Source organism: Egretta garzetta, unplaced genomic scaffold, assembly GCF_000687185.1.
Source record: "Egretta garzetta isolate BGI_Z169 unplaced genomic scaffold, ASM68718v1 scaffold61, whole genome shotgun sequence".
NCBI lineage: Eukaryota > Metazoa > Chordata > Aves > Pelecaniformes > Ardeidae > Egretta > Egretta garzetta.
The window spans coordinates 1,324,549-1,333,613 of NW_009258620.1; the positions used below are offsets into that span (position 1 = coordinate 1,324,549).

The window sequence follows — 9,065 nt, forward strand, 5'->3', positions numbered from 1 at the left end:
AGAGCACAACATACGGTTAATGCTTCTGGTGGCCTCTGTAAATAAAGCTTGAAAGCGTAGGGCTGGGCCAAGAGTTGAGTGAAAGGGAAAAGGAAAGCAAGCGGAGGAGGGAGCGAAGCTGCCTTGAAAGCAGCCCTGCTTGTCCCAGGGGCTGCCTCCCACTGGCTGCAGTGGATCTCATTGGCTCTTTCCAAGCAAGAGCAAAGTGGCTGCTGGCTTTGCTGTAGGGTAAAACACGTTGTGAGAGAAGAAGGAAGGGAGGTATTGCCGTGTGCGTGACCCGGTCCGCCCTCTTGCCCGGTGGCTCATACCTCTCATCCCGGCCAGCTCTCGCTGCCGCACGCGGAGGTTGCTGTTTGCTCTGACCCAGTAGGACCCCTCTTTTCCTACGGGGGTCCAGGTTGGAATCCAGGAGGAAAAGCTGCCTGGCTTTTCTGTCCCTCCATCTCTTCTGTTTCTGCTGGGTGGGGTTGGAGGAATGTCTGAAAGTACAATGGAGGCACCTTGCCACGTACTGGGCTCTCCCTCATGGGCCGTGCTTTGGGGGACTCTGGTGCTGTGTCACCAGGCTTGGGGGGGGGAGAGACGCAGTCTGGCAGGCAGCGACCCGGGGTGCACTTCAGATGAATCTGTTCTGTCTCGGCCCCCACCCCAAACTCCTGCCCTGACGGGTTACACAGCGGGTGGCTTTAAATGAAGCTTTGCCCCCTCCCTTCGTCGGTGTGTGCCCGCGTACGTGTGAGCTCGCTGCCGCCGGGAGGTTCTGAGCGAAACTGGAGAGAGTTGATTTTGGTCTGTTCGCGAACAAACGGCGCTCTTGGAACAGATGGGAGGGAAGGGTGCGTTTATAGAGCCATCCACTTCTGTCTGACGTTCCTGACGTGGCCTGGCAGTGGCACAGCAAGCTGGTGTCTGGGGCGGAGGAATTTTCTCTCGCAACAGGCTGCCGTTGCGCAGCGGCTGAGCGTAGGAATGCAGCGCTCCCGTCCTCACCGTTGGGCATCTTTTAGCCAATCTGTCTTCCCTTTGCCATCCCTCTGGATCAGAAGGGGGGAGTATGATGAGCCTGGCTCTTGTTCTGTTCCCCTTGTCCCTTCATCGGGATGATTCCTGAGCCCAAGTGACTGGTGCCACGGGTGATTAGTTGTGATGTGACTGGATGGAGACCGGCAGCAGAATTTGATGCCTCAAACAAGGAGAACAACAGAGAAGAAAGCCAATCATGCAGAAAAAAAAAGCTATGGGAGGGGAAGGGGCGCGGGGCGGTCTGCAAGTTGGTGTTGGTCTCTGTGCTGGGAGCTGCTCGGAGCCGTGAGCCACGGGCAACACGATGGCGATGACTTCCCGCAGCGTCTGCTGTTGGCACAGAAATGGCCTAAGGACCTAAGCACCGTGCGTAGTTTTAGCAGAACCAGAGCATCAGATCCGATGCCCCTGCTGGCTTGCGGCGTGAAAGCAGTGAGCTGGGACATGCTCGCGGCTTTCCCAGGTGCGGGTAAAATGAAGCCACTTGAGCAGAAGGGGAGAAAAACCTGAGGCTGTTGGCAAGACTGGAATCGCTCCCCTGTTACGGATCTCAAACTCTTCCCAGTAGATGTTCATCTCGGTACTCTGTGGTGCATGAGGCAGCCCCTTCATGCAATCGCCCTGTTTTCCTTTAAAACGAGAGGGAGTCTGTGGAAGGCCTGACCAGGCAAGGGATTTCACTGTTTCAGCAGTTCAAGTTTGGCGTTTTGGCCCATTTGGCAGCAGGTGACACTGCGTTAGTACTGAGTTCTGGCTGAATTCCAGCCTGGAGTTAGACACCGACCACCCTCCAGTCTCCCTTGGAATTGCAAATTGTTAAAAGACTTCCTGGCCTCCAAGCTATCCCAGTGCCGGGTCGGTCTGCTAAGTTGTTGCTGTATTCTGCCACCAAGATGAGCAGAGAGACTCCATCATTGTCCTGGTTTTGGCACTTAACTCCCTGCTTTGTGTAAAGCTGAACCCACCTTTCCTGGGCTCGGGGGACCTGGAGGAATGGCAGGAGAGATTACAACTTTTTTTTTTCTAGTCACTGGAGGTTACTTCAGCTTATCTCACTTATTAAAAAAAAAAAAAAAGTGTCAGGAGAGCTGGGTTTTGTGTCCTAAATTTCTGAATAAACAGCCTACGATATGGGGCTATCACTGAAGACTCATCTGCTTTGTGGTGCTTGCATTAGGATTTGTGGTTACGGGTGTTAGCTCAAGCCTATCGCGATAGATGCTTTCCTGTGCTTTAGTTTCCCATTTACTACGCGAGATCGATAGCACCCAGTAGCTTGGGGTCATCTAAGCAGATTCTTTCCACACAAAATAGGTATTTACTTGCCTTGGCTTTTTTGCATGAGGCTGTAGCTGTTCAGCTTGCCTCCTGCGGTACGCCGTGCGCTCTGCCGTTCGGGTGACGGAGCACAACCCTGCGGTCGGTGAGGCCGGTCGCTGCCTCAGTTGCCCTGGGTTCTTCAGCTGCAGGGACCTGCAGAGGCGGGGGACCTGCCCCTGTGGGGTGAGCTTCTGACCCTGGTTGTAGACTTTTTTTTTTTTTTTCTTTCGGTATACTCAAATTACTAGAAAATGAAGTGAAATGCCTGAAGGGGAAACCCTAACATGGGGAATTCCTCCAAGCCCAGAACTGCGGAGGCAAATGCAGACTGGAAGCTCAGAATATTGCTGGGCATCTCCGACAGCCCCAGCAGCCGTGACTTTTCATTGCTGGTGTGAGGTTCCCATCACATCAAAGACTTGTCCTGAGGTGCTCTGCTCCATAAGACTGCAGGAAAGCGAGATGCTCGTGGCAGAAACACAAGTGTCCAGAGCACGCAGATCTTTTGGGAAGTGGCTGACGCTCTCAGGATGACAATTTAATTGAACAAGGCTTTTTAGCACGTAGCAAAGACGTACCCATGGTCTCTTGTGTGCGTAGCTGGGGAGGCCCTCAGGGTGACATCTGAGTAGTCTGTTGGGAAAAGTGTTTCTAAAAATGAAGCTGTTGTGAAGTAGACACTTGGACAGCTGCAGCAATGGGCTTGCTGCTCACCAGTGTGCTTACTGGGGGAAAAAATCCTTCCAGATCGAAAATGAGTATTTCTGCTGTAATGCTTTGGAGAATATGGTAGTTTCCTGACATCAGAGGAAAATATTCATGAAATGGCCCGGCCCAGGGGAAGCATACTCACCATGGGGATGTCTGTCCTTTGGGATGTCTGTCTTTGCTAACTAGGGAAGGTAACAGAGAGAAGGAAGGCGATAGCGTGGCTGGTGGCAGTGGGAATTCCGGACCTGGGATGCTGGCCCTTCTGTCGTGAGGCCAAAAGTGACAGAGGGAATGCGGTGGGTCAGGAAGAGAGCTCGGATGTGAACCATGTGCTTGGGGAATGGCTCCTCAGTCTGGGGTGGGACTGGGCTTGGCACGTGATGAGCTCAGACTGGCAGAGCCTAAAACACGGTCCCTGTACCTGCAGTGTCTAACACCAGCGTAGTCCAGGAAGAGCCAACTCGTCTGCCCTGTCCTGCGGAAGCCTTGATCCAGCACAGGAAAAGTCACTGCCTGGAGGCACTGAAGCTGCTCCGCAGGGGACAACGGGATACTGAGATGTTTGGATTCCGTTTGTGTCGAATACTCCAAAAGCCGGAGCCTCCGCTCCAGCTACCCTCAGTATCCACTGCTGGTAAACCCAAGCATTGCAAAATTCCCAAGCTGGGACCTAGCCAATGTCATGAGCTTGGCTTAAAAATCAATGGAGTTAAACCATGTGGAGGTTCTCTTTCTGTGGGTAAAAGGCATTTCCAAGTGGGAGGAAAAACACCAGCCATTGTGAGGGTCCTGGTAAAGCCACCAGGCTTGGATTTGTTGTGATCCAGCAGAAGAGAAGTAAGCAGTAGTGAACCAGGCTTTTAAAGCAGCTTGATAAAAAGATTGGACTGTACTCTCAGGTCTGCCCTGTGTGAAGTTGCGGGGGGCTGCGGCTCACGGAGGTGAGGAATGCGTCCCTTGAGTGCCCAGCTTTGATTAAAAAGCTATTGAAGAATGGTCATGGCAGCAGTGCTTTGCTGCCTGGTGACATTAGGGTCTTCCATGCCCTTCGTGTAATTAGGAGACCCGCTGTGAGGAAGACACAGTCTAAAAATGCAAGGAATGGTTGCCATTTCGCAATGCAGACAGAGGAGGTGAGGCACAGGGAGGCTGCGAGTTCCGTGGGGTTGTGAATGGGCTGGCTTGAATTCTCTGCCTGGGGAGAAATGGGTAGGGCAGCAGAAAAAGCGAGTTTTTTGGGGGGTGTGTTTGTCTATTTTCCTTTGCGGGCTACAGAGGTGTCAGACTGGGAGATGGTGCGGCCAGGAAGGACTGTTCTGGTGGGAGTTTGATTCTTTTGTAGTCCCTACCTTAGCCTTCCAGTTCCTGCATGATCTTAAGATCATGTTAAGAAATAAGCCTGATTTGTTTGTTTGTTTGTTTTTAGAATGCTGAAACTGCCTGTGCGCCCTTCTCTGCGTATCTATTGAGAGAAGCATCTGCACTACCGTAGGCTTGGTGTCACTGATGGTCAACTCTGTAAAATATTAGATATGCATATGGGTGCTTTACTCTTATTTCCCCAGATTGGAGTGTCTGCTCTCGGGCAGCAGACCAACTGCTAACGCAGGATACGCGCTGCCTTTGCCGCTCCCGTATGACCCGAGCGGAGCTGGCAGTCTCTGTAGGTTCACTTGGCGGTGACAGCAGGAGTCACCTGGGGCTCTTGGCTTGGCAAGATTTCAACAAGGAATGGGTTAGCACTTGCTTTATGCATGCAAATATCATCCCACTTCGTTCACTTTCCCGGAGACTGTGCATCATGGCAGGGCTTGCTCCCAAAGATCTTGGCGCTGGAGGCACGTTTCCATCACTGCCCCTGCGGTCTGGCGCGGTGGCGGTCTCTGCGCAGAGGGGACAGAGGAGCCTGCCGCAGCCGAGTGCGGTGACTCGGGGAAAGCTCTCGGTTAGCATTCAGGCATCAGAGTGGATTAAAATCACCATCCGTCAGGAGGCTTCTCTGGCACTTTCATTTGTCATGTGGCTGCTGTACGAAGCCGCCTCATCCCTCTCCCTTCTCGGTTCCCCTGCACAGTGCAGATGCTCTTTTGTGTGTAAGGGGAGCGGGAGCTGCTCGGCTCGCCTCTGCTTAGTGGCCCGAGGGCCGGTTAATGGGTGGGCTGTGGAAAGGGAGAAGATGTCTCTCCTGCATGCTGCTGATGCCTTTGCAGAAGAGATGACCTGGAAGGCTCTGGCTGTCTTGAGCCTGGTAGCAAATACACAGTTTAGCCCCTGGCCCCTAAAGCCAGCTCTTGAGCTTTGCAGCTTAGACTCCAAAGCAAGACTTAGACTCCTGAGTGCAAATACTGACAGGATGACAGACTGGTGTGTTATACCAGGAATATCCATTGACTCCAGTCCAGCTGTCCCCACCCTGCTCCAGACCTTATCTGGTCACAGTTGACAAAGGATGATGGAATCATTTAGGTTGGAAAAGCCCTTTAAGATCATCAAGCCCAACCATTCCCCTAACCCTGCCATCCCACCACTAAACCCTGTCCTTAAGCACTATGTCTGCCTGGCTTTTAAATACCCCCAGGGATGGGGACTCGACCACGGCCCTGGGCAGCCCCTTCCAGTGCTTGACAGCCCTTTTGGGGAAGAAATTTTTCCTAATATCCAATCTAAACCTGCCCTTGTGCAATTTGAGGCCGTTTCCTCTTGTCCTATCGCCTGTTATCGACCTCCCCCCGGCACCCCTCTCCTGTCAGGCAGTTGTAGGGAGCAATGAGGTCTCCCCTCAGCATCCTTTTCAAGTGCAAAATGCCCCAAAAAAGTGAGCCTCCTTTTTGAGCAGTGCAAACAGCTTGTAGCTGGCCCCGTCCCTTTCATTGCTTCGGACATCAGGTATCTGCACGTATTTCAGGACTGTTGATTTGCTTGGTCTGGATTTTACACGAGTGCTATGTGCTTAAGCCCAGAAACCATCTGGCGTGGTGCAGGCCCTTCAAAACAGGAGAAGCTCTTTTGCTCAAGGCTCCTCCCTTGGGCGCTTGCTGGCTGAGTCCACGGCAGGATTTGAGGTCCACTTGTGTCCCTGTGAGGGGCTTGTTTGGGGAAAAGGAATATGCGGGAAGAAAATTCAGTGTTTATCTCATGCTCTGCCCCTTTCTGCTTCCCTAGTTGTGTATGAGCACAGATCCCGGCTGGAACGGTCCTTGCAGAAGGAGCGAGGGGAGCACAAGAAGACGAAGGAAGGTGAGTCTCTTGCACGGGTGGCGTAGCGGTGCCCAGCCAACCCTCTGGCTGTCCTGTGGGCAGGTGCTTGGGGCGTACCCAAAGCATTTTCTGCGTTCAGGGCCATGTGTGGAGGTTACCGAACGCCCCCCAGGTGAGACACATCCCTGGTTTGTGCTTAGAGAACAATTAACTGACTTGTCCGCTGCCCGTGGGCAAAAGGTGCTGGGAGGTGGGTTCTGTATCCCTGCCTATGTCCTCAGTCTAGTCTGTGAGTAACAGTACCTATGACACGGTCTTTGAGCACTTTAAGTGGTAGCTAAACCCAGTGGCACTAGGCCATGGTTGGTTTTTTTTTCTTGGAAATACGTGAACTTTCTTATAAAAGTGATCTGAAGATGCTGAGCTCTACAAGTGCTTAATAATATTAGCGTTGCTGCACTCCATAGTACATGGACAGTATGAACTGTCAGATCCTTTAACGCTGATGTACAAAAGCAGAGAGACGTATGCAGGATATTTTAAGACCATGAAATACAATGGGAAGCAGAAAGCTAATAGATTAGCTCACGCGCTTTTCCATGGAGTAGTGTGCTTGGATGTCAGCCCCCTTTGATTGCACCTGAACAGCTTGGGTTTCATCTTCGTAACTGGTATGCGGTGTGACGTCACTACTCCTTACTCCTACGTGCACTGTGTTTCTGGAAGTGCTGACACACAACCTCCAGGTTTGGCTTGCAGCCATGTGGCTACGTAGCTAAGGGAGGAGCTGCCCTGCTGCCTCTTTCATTTATTTGGTGGGGACAGACTGCAAAAATGAAGCATCCTAATAAACGTTATCTTGTCATGGGACCTTCCCGCTTCAAGAAGGTGGCGTGGATGAGATCAGCAGATGAGCTCCTTTTGATCTCACAGAAGCTTTGATTTCTCTTTCCCAGAGTCATCTCTCATTTCTGAGCACCCCAAATCCTTACAGGGCTTCAGTGACACCAAAATGCAGCTGTTTGTGTGCTGCGGTAGGAAGTCACCAATGCTCTTGCTTATAGAATGGGAAAGGAAGGACATTTGGGCCAGTCTAGATGGGTGGAGACCTCTCTTGGAAAATACAACCGTCCTTCCGAGGGCATTGAGTGGTGTCTCCTAGCAGCATCTGCATTCCAGCTTGTTGAGTTGCAGCCTTTTGCTCAGCAAGGGGCTGCTTTCCCCCCCCCCCCCCCCCCCCCCAAATATAAACCAGATCCTTGTTAAATTCCAGCTCATTAAATTGTCTTCTCTTCTTCCTTGTCTAGATTTTTTAGTGTATAAGTTAGAAGCTCAGGAAGCTCTCAACAAGGAGAAGGTAGGTATGGTTTATTCCTCCGAGTGTGCGTGTGTGTAATAATGGTAAAGATTTGTTAGTGCCACCCCGGTCACCAGGCCAGTGGTGCTGTCTGGAAGGCATGAAAGACCGAACGTGTACGGTACGAGGTGAACTTTGGCTGACTCCCCCTCGCCAGGCTGTTGGTGTGCAAGGATTTACTTCATCCTAGGCAAAGCCTGCATTGTGCTAGAGCTATTCTGCCTGTTCTCCCATGTGTGACAGCAGAGTAGGTGACTTGGTTGTCAGCTTCTGGTGTAGCAGGGAGCCCTGTGCCACGGCCTGAAAGGGGAATTGCTGCTGCGTGGTACAGAAGAGTCCTGGGGAGATTGAACACAAGGCACGCCGCAGGGAACACGGAGAGGAAAGGCCGTGGTGGTGCTGGGGAAAGCGTATCCGTCGTTTTCTGTCTTCAGGGACTGTCAAATGGTTTCCACCAGTCTGTGGGCTTCTCACTCGGCAGGGAAAAGGGCTCTTTGCTGAGGGTTCGGGAGAAATGCATCCCTGGGTTAGTCTGTCCCCTTCCCTCAGCTAGTTTTATTCCTTTCTCAGAGCATCTGTTGATGAGATGCTGGAGAAGAGGAGTTGCTCTTAGCCTGCTCCTCTGTGGGTGAATATCATCCTGGTACAGCAAGCAACTCATGGGTGAATATCTGAATATCATAAGCTGGGAAGCTCCCTTGCAATTTATGCTCATTTGCTGGTAATATTCCATACCGTATCGAGTACCTGTAAGTCAAACTGTGGGTTGTATCAGAAATCCCTCCGTGGTGGTTAGTTTGCACTTCCACGGTGCTGCTTAGTTTCTCGGCCATGCTGCTTGAAGCTGCTCAAACGCAGATCCCAGCAGATGTTGGTAAAACTGCATGCAATGGGAAAAGCTGCAGCGCGTCCCCTCTCGGTGCCGCTCCTGCTGGGGGGACTTGGCCTTGGAGCACAGAGTGGTGCCTTTCGCTCCTGCTCTGTCGCGACGCTGGGGTGCTGCAGTGCAGAACGGTGCTCTTGGGGGGCCAAGGGGAGGAACGTGACCCGTAGCAGGGCATCAGCAGATCTATGAAACTGGTACCTATGAAACCCTCTGTGGCCACATGTAAATCCCTCTCTGCTGCTGGGTTGTGTCAGCTGAGCTTGGTTTGATAGCTGGACCTCGTTCCAGGAGTTTGCTTTAGGCTTCCTCCACTGCTTACTGATCAGGTTTTTGTTAAATGGTGCAAGTTCTGCGCGTAGGCGAAAGCCTCGGCACTGGTGCTGCCTGCCTCCCCCTCAGCTGCTGCAAAGAGCGCTCAGCCTGCTTCGGGGGGGATTTTACTGTGCAAAACTCTTCCAGGGCTGGGCCCGTCCTAGAAAACAAGCTGAAGACTGGGGGAAACTACGCCAAACATGAATCGGGAGAGTGCAGTTAATTAGCTGGTGGCTAGGTTGTTTTAAAAGGGCG

At 52.2% G+C, this 9,065-nt stretch overlaps 1 protein-coding gene across 1 annotated transcript in view; it reads left to right on the forward strand.

Moving 5' to 3' along the window:
* LOC104134570 (Golgi integral membrane protein 4) overlaps positions 1-9,065 on the forward strand; it is a 34,709-nt gene that overhangs the window by 2,482 nt on the left and 23,162 nt on the right. Inside the window, exons 2-3 of the mRNA XM_035903582.1 lie at positions 6,220-6,294; positions 7,563-7,612. Of these exons, the coding sequence (XP_035759475.1) occupies positions 6,220-6,294; positions 7,563-7,612 (125 nt within the window). The remainder of the gene's footprint in view (positions 1-6,219; positions 6,295-7,562; positions 7,613-9,065) is intronic.